Source organism: Dermacentor andersoni, chromosome 10 (assembly GCF_023375885.2).
Source record: "Dermacentor andersoni chromosome 10, qqDerAnde1_hic_scaffold, whole genome shotgun sequence".
NCBI classification, from domain to species: Eukaryota; Metazoa; Arthropoda; class Arachnida; order Ixodida; family Ixodidae; genus Dermacentor; species Dermacentor andersoni.
In genome coordinates this window covers 45,731,189-45,747,712 of record NC_092823.1, presented here as the reverse complement: position 1 = coordinate 45,747,712, position 16,524 = coordinate 45,731,189, and the positions used below count along the sequence as shown (strand labels likewise).

At 45.0% G+C, this 16,524-nt stretch overlaps 1 protein-coding gene across 2 annotated transcripts in view; it reads left to right on the top strand.

The window, feature by feature from the left end:
* Positions 1–16,157, top strand: part of LOC126543127 (BPTI/Kunitz domain-containing protein-like) — a 53,833-nt gene extending 37,676 nt beyond the window's left edge. For both annotated transcript variants that reach the window (XM_055062260.2, XM_050190277.3), the window contains exons 2-7: positions 3,699–3,854; positions 5,760–5,927; positions 9,764–9,964; positions 11,929–11,974; positions 12,838–12,886; positions 15,921–16,157. In XM_055062260.2, coding sequence (XP_054918235.1) covers positions 3,699–3,854; positions 5,760–5,927; positions 9,764–9,964; positions 11,929–11,974; positions 12,838–12,856 — 590 coding nt within the window. In that variant the 3' untranslated portion in view covers positions 12,857–12,886; positions 15,921–16,157. The remainder of the gene's footprint in view (positions 1–3,698; positions 3,855–5,759; positions 5,928–9,763; positions 9,965–11,928; positions 11,975–12,837; positions 12,887–15,920) is intronic.
* The last annotated feature ends 367 nt before the right edge of the window (positions 16,158–16,524 follow it).

Below are 16,524 nucleotides of genomic sequence, written 5' to 3'. Positions count from 1 at the left end.
AGTTATTCACATTATTGCATTCTAGCTAATATTGGCAAAAGATATTATTGCTTCTTTGCGATTACTAATTCAGCGCACTGGTAAAATTGCGTAGTTACCAAGAATTAGTAATCGGTGAATCAATGCGACTCCACTTTTCAGTAGCGCGTGAAAGAAAGTTATCTTACTCGACTGGTTAATAGGCAAAACAGCGCTGTTTGCTGTATAATGGCTCCCATTGTTCAGAATAGATGTCCACGTCGATTACAATGTGCTCTACTGTAGTTATAAAACTTTAAGTGTCGTACAATGTTCGCATTGTTTTGGTTCCAAAGCGTTTTCTTTTTTTAGTTTCAGCAGGACGCGCAGAACAGGTGTTAAAGATGTTTTTCGCCAACGGGAACAATGCTTAGACGCGCACAGAGCCCCAAGAAAGGCGCAGACCTGTAGTCGACTACCAGAAGCTTGTAATTATGCAAGCAAATTTATAATTATATTGATAATGGGAAGAAGCAAACCAGAATAATTTACTTCCAGCAAACAAATAAGTACCAGATGTATTGCGTACAGAGAGGAAGGAAAAGAAATCTTTCAACTCATTTCTGGAGCCATTCATTAAGACTGTCTTTTTTCTATATCCTCGCAAAGACCAGAGAAATTATTGTTACACCATTTTCTTCAAAATTTTACACTATCTTAATTTTCCGCTGAAAACCTTAAATGCTGTTTAGACATCTGGAATGTCGGGCACTGCCCTTCAGGTAATGTCGAATACACTGGATGTTAGACTAGTATATGTGCTGTTCACCCCTGTGAGCATGCACCCTGAGCTCACAGTCAAATAAAATTAATCCTGAGAGTGCTAGCCAGAGCCCCTCATGACCATTTCCGTGGCCGTAAACGGCGGAGCAGCCAGCATTCCCGAAGCTTGTTTCTTACTTATTCTCAAATAGATACCCCAGACTATACAGGATGTCCCAAGTATCATGCACCAAGCTTTAAATATACGCAAATGTCACTTAGCTGGACAGAACCAAGATAATGTTGTTTATCATCGCCTGGAGGTACTCAGATTACGTCTTGCATTCCGCTTAATTAGATAATTAGTGTTCTTTAATTCATCAACTTCTCAAAAAATATATTCAGATGAAAAGTGTCAATGAGAAAATTGTAGGGCAACATGAAAAACTCCCGATAAAGGTTTCTGTTGCTCCACACGTGCTACACAAAGGTGTTTTTCGGTGAAGTGAAAAAAACCCGCGGACACACGTCATATTGCCGAGACACTTAGCGTGTATGCGCGGGCTCCTTTCACGCTCGGAAAAACACTTTTATCCAGCACGTATAGAGCAGCAGAAAGCTGTATCGTGAGATTGCCTGACACTCCTGAATGTTTATCCACCGAATGTTGAACTTGCCTCTACTGTTGCGCCCCCCCCACCTCTTCCATATCATCGTCATCGCACATTTACGCCCTCTTTCCCGTTCCCGCTGTGCAGAGCAGCAGGCTGCAGCACGCCAGTACCGGCCGACATCTCCACCTTTTTTTTTTCAAGTTCTCTATCCCGCTATTCACACCGAACTGAAAGACATGTAACTTCAAAATGGTAAACCGCATGTTTGAGCCTGTAAGCAACGAACACGGCGCCGTTGCCACCAGGCCCCGTTTTTCTAAGAAACCGAGGTGCCTCGAGGACATTCAGGAGACAGTCCCGCAAGCAGCGGGCTGCATGCCTGCAGCCTCGCCGCCACTCCCGGTTCGACCCCCCCCCCCCCCCTTCGCTTACCGCAGGCATCTCCCTCCGCCTCGAGCCCCGCGTCTTATGAGCCTGGTGGTGTACAGCCTGAGTCGTGGAGAGAGTAAAATTAAAAAATTTAAAATTAAATTATGGGGTTTTACGTGCCAAAACCACTTCCTGATTATGAGGCACGCCGTAGTGGAGGACTCCGGAAATTTCGACCACCTGGGGTTCTTTAACGTGCACCTAAATCTAAGTACACGGGTGTTTTGGCATTTCGCGCCCATCGAAATGCGGCCGCCGTGGCCGGGATTCGATCCCGCGACCTCGTGCTCAGCAGCCTAACACCATAGCCACTGAGCAACCGCGGCGGGTGGAGTAAAATTGCGTTTCAAAGACAAAGGTTGTGTGTCTGTTGGCTCCCCCAAGTTCGCCAGGGGCTCTATTTGCGTGGGAGCCGCTTGAGACGAGTGTTTGCCTGTGTCTTACTTTGCGCTGCGTGTTTCTGGCCCACAGTGGCAGATTCGAGGGCCGCTGTCGACCAGAGCTAGCCTTCCAACCAAGTGCGTGGTTAGCTAGCTGAGTCTGCGGTCGAGAATTTTTACAAACCCTACATAGCTGAGCACCTCAGTTTCCAATTTTTGTTCTGCCCCGTTGGGTACAGACGACTTTAAGCTTGGCAGACTTACCGCCTGGCAGTTCGCGAGGTTTTATTGGCCAGCTGCCTGCTGCTGTGTTTCCCTACCAGGTGACGCCTGTGGTTGAAAGAATGTTTCGCGTCTGCCGCGAAACATCCTTAAACTTTAAGATACAAGAATAGGATTCCCTTCAGAACACCCTGCTTCAGAACACCCTGGTTCTGTCTCTTCTTCTATTGCTGGAAGCATCGTTGGAAGTCCACTTCTGTTACGAGCTTCCCCAAAGTTCCCGAAAAGCCTTCCCCCTTTGCATTTGGGGAAAAAAAGGTATAAGGGGTCTAAATCCGGCGAGTAGGGAGGGTGTTCTAACGGAGTGCAAGAAATGGCGTACCAAGAACTCACGCGCTATCAACGCAGACTGCACAAGGGAATTATCGGGCTGCAGAGTGGAGTACACCTGCTTCGAAAGCTTTTCAGGACCTGCACGCAGAAAGCTATATTGATAGTATGACTTTCAGAAAATTCGTGTTGCACAATTCTGTGGCAGTCAACAAGCAGGAACAACGCAACTTTGACCTTTTATTTGTTCTTTCACGATTTTTTCGTTCTTGCCTCAACTTCCTTTTTCCACTCCTTGCTGTTCGACTACTGCTCGATGTCGTGTTCGTAAATACATGTTTCGTCGCCGATGATGACCATTCACAAGAATTCATCGCTGTCTGGTGCTTTCCTATCAATGTAGCATTCTTTTCGTTCCAACGTTTGCTCAGGAGTCGGCAGCAATATCGGCGCCATCTTGGCACAAACATTTTTCATTTCCTGTTTCTAATCAAAATCTGGTAAGCAGACCACTTGAACAAAACAGGGGCTTTGGCCATCATTTTACCAGCCTTTCAGCGGTCCCTCAGCGCAAGAAAACGCACACGATTGATAACTCGAACTTGAACTACGTGGGGGGCGTCCTGATCTTGCATCGTCCGTGAGTCGTCACGGTTTTCTCGAAACCATAGGACCTACTTGGAAACAGAAGTTAGTTTTAGGGTATCATTTTTATGGGGCTTTTGCAACATTTCGTTAGCTTTTTGCTGCGTTTTAAAACAAATGTGACGTTGATATTTTCATACTGAACTAAAGATAGTTTACACAAAACATTAACGCTTCAAGTTCTGCCTTGCCATTAGCAGTCTGGCATGTACGAGAAATAAACTACGTCCTTTTGAAGGGAGAGTGCAAGAGAGGGGCGCTGCTACATCAAGAGCCAGTTTTTTTTTTATCAATCAATGCACGAGCTTTTGAGACATACCTCGTATCAGTAACGCTTATATTTCGTCTCCAATTTCAGATCAAAGTTGCCTTGTAAGCCAAACAGTAATGAAGTATACAGGATGCCCTACGCAAACTTGGCAGTACAACGCAAGAATTAGGAAGTGTGTGCAGAGTTGCGTACCAAGTGGCCCATTCAGATCGAAGGATGAATGCGACGGAATTTGCCGTAGTAGTAAGCATAAGCATGTTCCTTCCTTATATATATGCATCGGTGTATCTGTGTGTGTGATTTGATGAGAGACAGAGACAAGAGGCCTTCCTCACGAAAGCATCGCTTTACTTGACATTTGGCTCAAACCGACCACGTGTCACGTACACACATTCTCTGCAGCATACCTTAAAGTAGGCCCGATTCGTTTTTGTTTTGCCTATATTAACGGACAATGTAAGTTTCTCATGTTTGGCCGAGCAAATAACGATTGAGTTTCGTGATCACCGCTTTGCCTCGCAGTGCCGTGCGCGTACCACTCGACAAGAAGTGGGCGTTCCGAGCAAGCAGCTGTGCTCATGTACTCTCAAAAGGCTAATCGACCTTTATGACACAACACCGTAGTCGTGCTTGTCTAATCGCACTGCACAAAGCCACCCTTAATCCTTTGTATAGGCAAGAATAAAATATTAGGTGTGGAATTTTATCATGAAATCATTTTTCTTTTTCGGGAAGTAGTGAGGGGTCGCACGTGACTGCTATACATGGAAATCAATATCCGAAGAAAATATTATCATTTTTCTTTTTTTGCTAGGTTGGAAAGGGCTTAAGCCACTGTGAGCTTCATTACGATGAGGTTCGGCCTTCGAAATTAGACGTTCGCGTGAAAAAACGCAAAAAAAAAGACATTGATGGCAATAATATTCCAAGACAAAGAGGCAATTCAGTTCTGCGCGATAAATATCACAGACCGGCATTGGATTCTTACCGGCGCCCTTAAATCACTCATTTTTCCATAGCGGGTTTATTTTATTCCTGCATTGTTATACTTTAAATGCATTTTTTCCCTAACACAACTTAAAAACTATAATAATCTATAACGATAAGAATGCACAATGCTAACGAGCGACGTGTTTATGCAACAGCGTCTTGTTTATGAGGAGACTTTTTATGCGAATCTGTTCCGTGGCGTAGTAGCATTATCAACTTAATAGCATTCCGATCGAGAGGACTGGCTGGCTTTTCTGAAAAACTCATCCAAAAGTCGCGCGTTCTTTCTCCGGGGTCTTGACTTAGGTTTCATCACGTAACAAAACACATAACTAGTCTATTATGTTTTAGTATAGCGCCTAAAGCGTATTAAACGAGAGCACGTTTTGTCAGGGTGTTTTAACTGAGTTAGAAGTCACGAAAGCACTTGACAGCGCTGCCAGACGGGGATGACGAGACGCGTACAGCACAGTCACAAACTGCGATCCGATGTTTACCGGTGCAAGATGCGCATTTTTACGCACATCCCGCATATAATAGATAAACGCGTTCAAAAAGACACACCTGGTCACAACAATGTGAGTACTCACACAAACCTTTATACATAGCCAGTGTCATATAAACCGAGGTAAGCGAACAGGAGGAAGTCTTTTTCGAAAACAGATATGGAAGTCCTGCATACAATTTGTCCTTGTCGTATTGGGGGAAAAATAGTTGTTCTGCATTGTTGGTTGGCAGTCGTTACTACTTTTATTACATAGAGAAGCTTGTAATAGTTTTGGCCTTCCTCTGCTTACTGTCGCCGTATTACGTTCACTTAGTAAGCAGGATGCCCAATAAATGCGTGTCTCCGGATAAACAAGGGTTGGCAGTTTTCCCCCGCGTCGTTGTGTTTATTATTTCCCCGCCTATCAATTCGGTTAGGCGATTTCTCTGTGTGAGGCAAACGATCGAGATGCAGGTTGAGTTAGACGAATTTCTCGACCCTCAGCGATATCGCCTTATCTTGGAAACAATACTTTGCCGATTTTAAAGCAAACGCCCCGTATGAATAGAAGAGCTTCTTCTCGAATCCCGCGATGTATTCTTCGAAGTTTTGCTTCCGACGAAAACTCGCTGAATCATTGCAACGTCGTAGACTTGCGCGGTGCATTTCAGGTGACGTGTGCAAAGCTCCGCGGCCTCTATCGTCCTGTGAGAAGGGCACCGAACACCTCGTTTTCTACTACAACCCGACGAACAAAACCTGTGTCCAAGGCCGGCAGTGCACGTATGCGGGGAACAATTTCCCCACCATGATGGAGTGCCAACAAACGTGCACCAAACGTAAGTTTCCTCTTCTTGAATGCGAGAGCACTATGTTCCTCCCTTTCATTATATCCTATGCTCTTTGAGTGCAATGAAACAACTGTTGTATATATTCCGTTCCCTTTTGCAGCCAAGTCATTTCCTTTTTAATTACACTTGCACTAAGTAAGGCGACTGAATCACATCAGGGCTAAAACAATTCTAGTCAAACTTTTCGAAGGTGGAGCGGTCTTGAGAACCTGCACAAGCGTAGCCATTTGGGCTCTTTGGTTCATGCAAATCTTTAGCTGTTCCTTTAGCAGAAACAGCTAAACGGAACAGAAAGTGAGAGAGAAAGCACCGTTGTCTCTCCCTCCCTGACGTCCTGTTCTACGGTGCTGTTTCTGCTCAAGCGATGATTGCATGACAACGCAAGAAGCTCGTTAACTGTTAATAAGCGGTAAGAATACGAAAGAACATTACTGTATGATGACTTTAGTCCAAGCCGTCCCAGCTTCTAGTGGTGGTGGGTGGTGGTGGTGGTGATGTTGAAGCAGGCGGGGTTAGCCTGGCATACATAGCCGGCAATTGTTCCGCCTGATCCTCCTTCGAGTTGAGATCAGGGGTGTGTCACCAGGTGTCGATGAGCCCCGTGTCTCGCAGGAAGGCAATCAGCAGTCGTTGCGCTCTCTTCCTGAATGCCGCGGGCCCTTCTGGAGGTGCACGTATGCAGTTATTCCACAGTAAAGCCAGTAATTATTCTGTCACATTAAACTTAGGTCGTACGTGATTCCTAGCATGCCTCCCCATTTCAACAATATCTTAATTATGAATTCTGTAGCGTAACCTACGCCTTGTGTGCTATGTAACAGAATATAATATGTTCGAACTCAGAAACGTATTTAATCATCGAGGCGCACTGACAAAATGTTGGTATTTATTTATTTATTTATTTATTTATTTATTTATTTATTTATTTATTTATTTATTAGTTATTAACTAAGTATACCTCAGCCGTTGTGTAAGACAGATCTGAGGGGTCCGCATGTAACATCTATGCGAGTTGGGCGGCATCATTTACATGAATGGTTTTCATCGATTTGCATAGCCTCAAAACGAGGCATGTCCATGACCAGAGCAGGCAATGATTTCAGTATCCATCTGCAAAGAAAAAGAAACAGTTGTCGTAGGAACGTTGTTTTGTGAGCATAAAAAAGGCGTACTGCGTCAGGATCACTGCTGATGCGATAACCGAAAACGAGAACGTTAAATGCATTTTCAGCGCTTTGGAGGACTTGAACAAGTATTATTTAGCATTTAGCCTTTAAAAGTTCGCATTTCCCCCCTCTGACCTGCACATGCATTATTCATAAAGCTGCCAGTGTTTTTGACAAATTCGGAGTCGACAGTATTTCTAGATATTGCAACGCAGCGGGTAAATCTTAAACTCAGATTGTAAATAAGCCCACATAACGAATAGAAAATTTCTGCAACAAACACCCGTAACCTGCCGCCCCTGTTTAATTAATTTAAGGACGCTGCCATTTCTGTTTCGTCCAAGGTACCGTTTGAAATTTCTACGCATTTTATACGACACCTGTAACTAGTAGAAAAAGAACGTTTGTCAATCTTTATGTAACTCCCAATTAAGACCCACCCTTTTAACATTTTCCCGCACATCGCACCTAACATTCACTTCCACGCCTCCATACTTAAACTCCGGGCACCATTTAGCATCCTTAACACCATTTAGCACATTTAAAATAAGGCATGTACCATGTAATACTTCTAATTTCAGCTTTCACTGCGTTCACAATGCATGGTGTTAAAAACGAGCGATACACTTGAGCTGTGCTTCTCATGGTCACTGGAGATCTAACGCCACAACACACAAGTTCAATAATGAGGAACGTTCTATATTATCTCCCTGAGTTATCAAAATGAATTAAATTATTGTTTAGCGCATTTAAGAAACTGCCCTTTTTAATTGAACTGGCCTGTCCAAAGGCTCAAGTTTACTGTAGTGTGGCTAATTAGTCAAGTCACACACTAACGGAGTGTCAATGCTGTTGGATACGTTCGTTTCTTGCTGTTGGATACGTTCGAGCTTTCTTGCTGAATAAGATACGATGGGTTTTCTCTTCGTATTTCCTAACCGTGTCAGGGGGATACAGAACGCAAGAACATCACTGTTACAATGTATAGCACAAGTTAAATTTCCCACAGCGTCAAACTTTCCCTCCGATCCTATAGGCTGGTCGTATTTGTTCAGCTAGTGAACGCTCTCATTCGTAAACAACATAAAAGCAACGCTGCCACTCCTCGGCCGCACACTTCAAAAACATAACACCTAGTTCCTAGTTCTGAGGAGGAACAGGACGAAAAACATTTATTGAAAAAAAAGGACACGCAGGGGTCATTCTACTTCTGCAGGAATGCGCCCTCAGTCCAGGGCTCCTGCGGCTCTTTCTGTCACCCAGGTCCACCGCACCATTTGCTTCTGGCCACGATGATCCGAGCTAGTCAGCAAGGCCTCCCACTGCTCGCGTGTTGGGTTGGGTATTTGCGGGGCTGTCTTTACGTCGGGGCATGCCCAGGTAGTGTGATATAGGCAGGCGTAGTCGCTACAAAGGGGGCATTTGTGTGAGTATAGTTTAGGTAGGATATATTGCGTATAGTCTGCTTAAATTGGGGTCTGTGTTGATTTGTAATTGTCGTCCGACGCTAGGGCGCTTTCACGTGAGAGGTTCACGTGGAGGTGGGTATTGTCGTCTGTTCAGTCTGTGACATTGTAGTATGGCGTTGTATTGTAAAACGCGCGGGCTCCATAGATACGGCCGTATTCCTCTTGTTGCGGCCGGGAGGCATGAGCCCGGGCTATATCATGCGCACGCTGATTTCCACGGAGGGGCTCGTGTCCTGGAGTCCATACTGTTTCAATTTCCGAGAATCGGGAGGCTTGTTTGTAGAGTCGGTGGGCGATGGAAGATGTTCTACTTACGCGTAGCTACGGCAAGCTGCCTGGGAGCCAGTAATAATTGTGACGTGCTCATTAGTTAGACTAGAGGTTATGGCCAAGGCCATGGCTGTCTCCTTCACTTCGAGGGCGCTGGCAGTGCGGAACGTCATCAAGACCACCTCTTGAATGTTATGGTCGACAACGGTGGCCCTCATGGCTGTTTTCGGGGGTATTGCGCGGCATCTGTGTTAAGTGTGTTTGGGAGAGTGCCATATCTTGTCAGGAGGGTCCTTGCGCGAACTTAGCGACGCCGGCATGATGTTCCGGGCGCATGCTTTTGGGGATAGGGGCTACCCTGATGTGCTCCTGTTTGTTGGGGGCCAGATAGATTGCTTGTTCGTGGCCTTTGCCGTGTGTAGGGTAGCCTAGGCACGCTAGGACTGTTCTTCCTGCGGGTGTGAGAGCTAGGCGTTCTCGTTAGCTTGTGAGGTGGGCGTCTATGACTTGTTTTATTATATTATGGACTCCTGGGGCTGTGAGCTTGAGAGTGGCTGCTGTTCGCAGTGGCAGGCCTAGCGCTTGCTTGTATGCTTTCCTCAGAAGTGTGTCTAACTGATCTTTCCCTTTGGGAGCGAGGGGTAGGTACGGGGCAGCGTAGGTAGTGCGCCTGATTATCAGGGCCTTGACTAGCTGTGTTATGTCTTCTTTCAGTCCGTACTGTTTCGTGGTGATGCGGCTGACCATTTGCATCATTTGGAAGGTGGTCTGCTTGAGTCGTTGGATGGATCCGACCTCGCATAAAAAAATTTCGTTACATTCATGCAAGCTAAAACCAAGTCCAGACCCGGGAAATTCTGTACTTGCCAAAAAAAATCAAAATGAAGTTGAAAGTGACAAAATCGCTATTCTATTCCAGACCGATTCTGGCCGTCGATACCGAACCGATGCCGCGTGTACCCGAGCCATGGGAATTACTGCTTTTGGGGATGGCGCAGTGGGTCAGCCCGATACTACTACGACCCTTACGCCGGCCGGTGCGTCGGTTTTTGGTACTACGGCTGTGGGGGAACGCGCAATAACTTCGCCACCTTGGACGAGTGCCAGCGACGTTGTGCAGGTATGTACGCTCCTATTGTTGAGGAACATAATCAGCCATATTATATTGTTACTGTTATAACACGGCTATCGAATTACTAAAGGACGTTCATGTAAGTGAAGTAGCTTCTGGAGAACCATGTGGTGTACTTACGTAAATATGTACTCAATTTTCTAGATTTTTATTCTTGTTATTTCTAGATAAGTTCTTCTTGCATGCTATTTGAATTGCATTTCTTTTTTCATTTACATTGTGCGTTGTTTAGGCCATGCATTCATGAATGGTTCGTTTCTGTTATGCTGTGTACTCTCATTCATCCTCCAATAAGTATCGTTTACTTGTTCAGCGTACTTTTTTTCCTTTTTTTCATTAGTAACTACAAGTCTGCCTATCTAGTTTTCATGTACGTGCTTCCCGCTGAATTTTTGCAGCGCCAAACCATTCATGATTTTGTATGCACTATTTAACTGTATCGCTCTTTCTTGTTTTCTGTATTTCCAATCTGCACATTTCAACGTATTCTTGAAATAAATTCGATGTCATGGAGCGCATTCCCCTGTCAAGCTACATTTTTTTAGACTTCTCGCATTGGTCCTCACAAATTATGGTCAATTAAATTATTTAATCTTATTCGTAATTACTTACTTAATAAAGGTGGTCACTGGCCAAGGTTTATTTGCTACATAATTTCAATCCACCACAACTTTTGTCTGATGTTCCCCTAGAATTTTTGAAATGCGAGGTCAATCATGTTTTCCATACTTTTAATGTGCACTGTCTGTTGAAACCTTCATGGAAACTGCAAACTGAAGCATCGTGGATTTTCACCACCTGTTCCTGATGCACTGTTTTCAATTTAGGCGTAATATAAAAATTATTAATTAATGGACGTCCCTTGTATTCCTAACAGTTGCAGTTGCCGTAGGCAGGCTGTAAGGAAACGTTAGAATTGGTTTTAAAGCTAAGTCGATTTTGTTGGTTCTTTAATTTTTAATTTTAACTTACGGGAAAACCGTGTCAGTCTGTCCACCCTATTGAGATGTAGCCCTAGAATTACGCTATCTTTATTGGATGCTCTTTTTTAAATATTTATTGCGTGTTATAAATAACCGCTCAGACGCAAGAATTACACAGCTAAGTTCAGTCATTTAAAATGTACAATGTGGGTAATAACGTACTTCAAGTAGCCAGATAAATGCTCCGGGTAACTATAAGGTAGTCATATGATGTGCTCTTACCTTTGTTTATGTGGTCTCGGCTCTGGCAGTCCCCAAGGGAGCACAAAAAGGCTAATTCAATCGCCGACTAATGAGAACACATACTAAGGCTAAGGCATCTTAAACACGTTCCGCATCTGATGGCATAGCCTCTAGAGGCGCTAGGTAGCGCTTAAAGATCTGTGCAATAAATACAAATGTATAAGTGCTCGAGAAACACAACAGTGGCAAAGCCATCATCATATCTCTATGAGTTAAACGCCGCACTCACCATGCAGAAACATTCAATTTGATGTGTACTGGTTTTCTTTTAACAGTGTGAATATTATTTATTCCATATCATTCAATTTTTATGTAGCATAAATTGATAAATATATTGCGCTATTGAAGTGCGTTCAGTGTTTCTTTCGCTTTGCTTGTCTTCATGGTCTGTTGGTTTTCTAAGGTGGCTGAACGCTTGTCATTTTGAAACGAATTCTGCCAGGCAGTTTTACTGCGTATAACATTCTACGAACATCATGAACGGTCGCCAAAACAAGGTATATATTTTCAGTAGCCTTAAGGTCTAGTCGTGCAGGAATAAATTAGAGCTCCTAAATTATGTTGATCGAATGACCAAGCATGTCTACGTGACAAGACTGTGCAAAATACCTGTCGACAGTACAGTACTGTCGAAAAATATTTACAAGCATGGGGGTAGTGAATAATAGCAAGAGGAACGTATATTCACACCCGACACTGAGTATTGCGTCTTCACCCTTCTTTTAGGGCGTCAAGGCGTTATTCCGGTATATCCTGTCGGCACTGACGCAGGGTAAGTAAGGCGTTTGTCGTGTATGGCTAGAAAATTCCACTTTGGTAACGAGATATTCATTCTTTCTCGTTTTTAACATTGGGAAATGTTTTCTTGATTCCGGTGCTCCGATTTCAATCAAATTCATGCAGGCGAAGAACGAGTAAACAATAAAGTACGCAACTGAAAAAAAATATTGCTATTTACTTTTTAAATAAAGATCAATTGCAACTGAGCATACATTGCCTTTGCATTAGTGTCCGGCAGATCAGTTATAAAAATTTATTTTCGCTTTGGCAATCGAAGGACAATAAGAACACCGTTAACACTTTCTGCAATCTACAAAGAAAACGTCTTAGAAAAAATTTAGATTGCTATTATTCCTTCCTCAACAGGCGCACCAAATAAATAATCGGTGAAACAGCCGTCTTTGATTCGAAAAGTTTTCGATGCTCCATTTGCTCCATTTGGGTTCGGCACTATTTGGTTAGTGTTAAATTAGGTTTCAAAATTACTATTCCCTCACCCCTATTTAATATAAAGAAATTTGTGTAAAATATCATGAAATTAAGCTCGTTGGAATCTATTGCATTTGTATCCTCTCGCTGCTTCCTAAAAACGCTATTTTTCACGGCGAGCAGTACTTTCACTGCGTTTTATCCCGTATGTTTTTTTTTTTTTTTTTTTTTGTTATGACAAGCTTTTGTCTTCAGCGAATAATCCTCCCAGTTTTCTTTTTCGCAACACATTTTATTTTCGTGCATATAACATATTTTAATTGTCATATCCGCTCGAGTTCACTCTAAATTATTGCAGTCATATAACAATGCGCAATCACGCAATCTCGCTCAGAAGTAATGTTTTAAAGTATGCATACTCCGCAGGATTGTATTTTCCAATTGAAGAGGCGCCAGCCCCAACTTCACTTATCAGGTAAGGAACACACAATTGTGGACAGTTTTACAGCAGTCGAGCTTATTGTGTTACGTAAAAATGCGTCTCGTAGCATTCAAATTCCAATAGCCCTTTTTTGCCAACACCTTCTTACACGCACGTGCGATGTTGCCTCAGAAATGTCAAAATGCCTCTCAACTAGTGAAAGTTTCGTCTGACTTGTGCTTAACCTCGACTTGGTGCTTGGCAAGCCGAAGCCTAATTTTTGTTGCTGAAACTTGGCGTAGTACGCAAAGGGAAGGAACACATAGCTGATTTCAACGCGACAGCGTTATGGCACGTTCACACTAAGTAATCCGGCGTCTACAACGAATGGAATTCTCCTGCCGTCAAAAATCGCGTCGTTCACACTGCTAGCGCACCGCACTGCCGGAACGAGATACAGCGCCATCTGCCCCATAAAGTGCTAACCTCCAAGCGAGCGCGGGATATCACGGATGTTCGCGCGGCTCGAAATTACGCAGTTGTCTCCGCCCGCGTCGAGTTCGTGTGTTAATTTTGCGCGTCTCCACCATTCCTTGGAAAGGCAAGGATGAACCCTGACCAAGAAGAGGCAGTACTGCTAGCCCTGCTGGCGAGCTCCTTTCTGGCGAAGCGTGAGGCGCAGAAGCATTCGCCGAAGAGACGACGCCACCGGCGTTGGTGGGTTCGTCCTGCTTTGCAAGAGCACGCGTAGCTTGGTCACGCCACCTTGTCAGGTCGCTTAGACCTTGTGCTTCGCGTGGTACTTGTCGAAAAGGACGGGGCGCCTACGCACCAATTCGATGAGGATTTCCGATGTCGTGATGCGTTCGAAGGCTCCAATTTTACGAGTGCGTCGAGCTTGGCCGCCATCTTTCGAATTGCTGAGACGCGCTCCGATTGGTTCGTGGTGAGGGAATCCGATGGCAGCTGCCGCAAAAATCGGTCCGGGAGCTATCGACGCGGAAGGGTTATTCCGGCGGATCTCGCCGCCGCCGAACTGGGCGCCGCTCCGGACGCCGAATGTCTCAGTGTGAACGCGCCATTAAGGAGCTCGTGTCGCAGAAAAGCCGGTGTCATCGGCGTCGGCGGTGTTGGCCGAGAGCAATAAATGGCGGAAGGCAATTCAAAATCAAAGAGAACTTGCAAGATGGGTTGGGTGGGAATCGAACCTGGGTCACCGGAGTGTGAGACGGAGACGCTGCCACTGAGCCATGAGTTCGATGGTTCAAAGAGGGACAAAAGCGCCTCTAGTGAATGCGGGGTTGCCTTAGAAACGTGCCGTAGAAAGTTATGCTGCGATGTATATCGGTAATTATGAGCATGTAAATTACAGAAGTCGCAGTTAAACGAGTAGCGAAGTACGTTTCCGCTACATTTCTTCTGCGCTTGGCGCACACGCAGAGCCATCTTGCGGCAAACACAGAAGGCCCTCTCCTCGCAATGCACGGCGCTGCCCCGACAGGTGGCGGGCCACTCACTCTCTGCACCCCTTCGTCTCGTTTGAGCGCATTGGGGCCGTGCGGGGACCGGTGCAAAGATGCCCCAATTCTCTCCCCAATACCCTTGCGTTTAATAAGTTTTCTCACTCTCTCCCCTTCCAGCTTACAGCGTGCGTCACTCGAACCCTCGTGCTTAGGCGATGGGGCCCCTCTTTCCACTCACAGCGCGATTCCTAGGCGCAGCGTCCGACGCGGGACGCCTCTAACGTGATCGCTGCGCCGTAGCGCGTCTGGTCGGAAAGCCTCCCCTGTGATGTGTGTCGTGCTGCTGGCGAGGAGTCATGCGTCTGGGTGGTGCTCCCAAGCGAGATAGAGGACGACCCCCATCGAGGCGTCAGCCCCATAATCGCGTCCGTCTTCATGGCGCGTCGCGGCCCGGCTGTCCGTGCTGATCACGACGCTTGGCTCGCGTAGATCGTTTCTCCCTCCGAGACACTGAGTTCTTTGGTTCGTTCCGCTTGCTCAGGCGCATGTTTCGCCTTTGTGTGACTCAAGAGCATGCCGAGCGAATGTATGGGGGGTGCGAACAGAGTGCGATAAGGCTCTCGCGTTCCAGTCTTGAAGGCGAAGCTTAAGCGTCCTCCAAATTTATCGGGGGAGATTTGCCTCGTCCCTCACGTCTGAAAATTGGTCACTTCTAGAGTGCGAAAGTGAACCTATGAATAAAAACGAGTAGTTGTAGTAGTAAATACAGGCTATTCGTCTGCATTTGTTTATTGCGTCAACTAGACGTCTTGTTGTCCGAGTTGGTTGATAATACGGCACAAATTGAAAGGGCGCAAACCAAAATAGGCACAAACAGTACAGGCAACCGCACATTTGCTGATTGACACTTAGTGTATCCCACGAATAATTAAAACGACAGTTCAAGGTCTGCACACTGGCAACAGCAAACCTAAGGGCCTTGCAAATTTAGCTTTTCCAGAAATGTATTTTCATTCTTCCCCGAACTGGCAGATGTGTCGCCAGCGCAATCGCGACCCCTGTGTTTGATGAAAGAAAGCTTCCAAATGCTTACGTGTCACACCTGCGAAGTGTGCTTTCGCATGTGTGCATACCTTGTGCACATATGCACATATGTACATGTATTAGATTACTTCTTCCCGAGATACATCATGTCTCAATGATTGCTTATTCTCTTTCCTGTTCGCGTCTTTTCCTTGCGCTTTTTTTATTTCATTTGAATACGTTTACTTGTTCTTCCTTTCTCCACACACAGAGAGCAGTTTATGTAGACGTTCTCTACCTAGCAGGTTGTTCTTTCTCGTGTGCCGCTCTGCACACAGCTTGTGCATGCTTTTATTTCTCACCATTTCGCGTTTGCGTTGCAAGCAAGAAAAGCACGCGGGAAGAAAACGCTATGCTGCCCATGGCCTATAAAAAATACAGCTAGAACTACCACCAAGCAATCCCGGGAAGTGAGGTACATTCATGAGGCCATTGCTTGTACACAGCTACGCACTCTTGACGTATTTCACTTCGCTGCTTGTAGTGTAACAAGAAGGGTATCGTTTGTGCCTCTAACTTCATTTTGTTTCTGTCTTTTCTAGAATCGTCTACTTGCAATAAACCCGAAGCTTGATAACGACAAGCGCAGCTCAAGAAAAAACAATGCACCAAGAAACCAACGAAGAAGCAAGCAGAAAAAAGAATTTCTCGCGAGCATGAAAATCGAAGGTTCTTTTAATTAGTTCCAGCAAGCACAGCTATCTAACTTCGTACCCATGGAGACAGCCTCTCTCCTTTTTTTTTTTTTTGATGCATTAAACACTGACCCACCCTAACAACAGCCGCTTTCACTAGTGCATTATTTACGCCAATAAAAACTGAATGATGCCTAAGGATAACCTTCGAAAATCAGTGGAAATATAGATTTTTCCATTCAACTCACATACTACACTTTGTGCAACGATTTGGCTTACAGGGTATTATGACGCGAACAAATTCACAACACCAAATCAAGACAAGGACTAGAACAGTTTTGTTACAGTCATGACATATTGTTGGTTCGAGACATCTGCAGTTTCGAAAAGCGTGCGTGTAAGCAGGTTGCTGCATTGTGACGTACCGTGCGCGCGAATCCTCTCGTTGTGCTAGTTCCCGCGGAACAAGTTATAGAACATATTACTTTTCGTTGATTTTTACTGATCATGA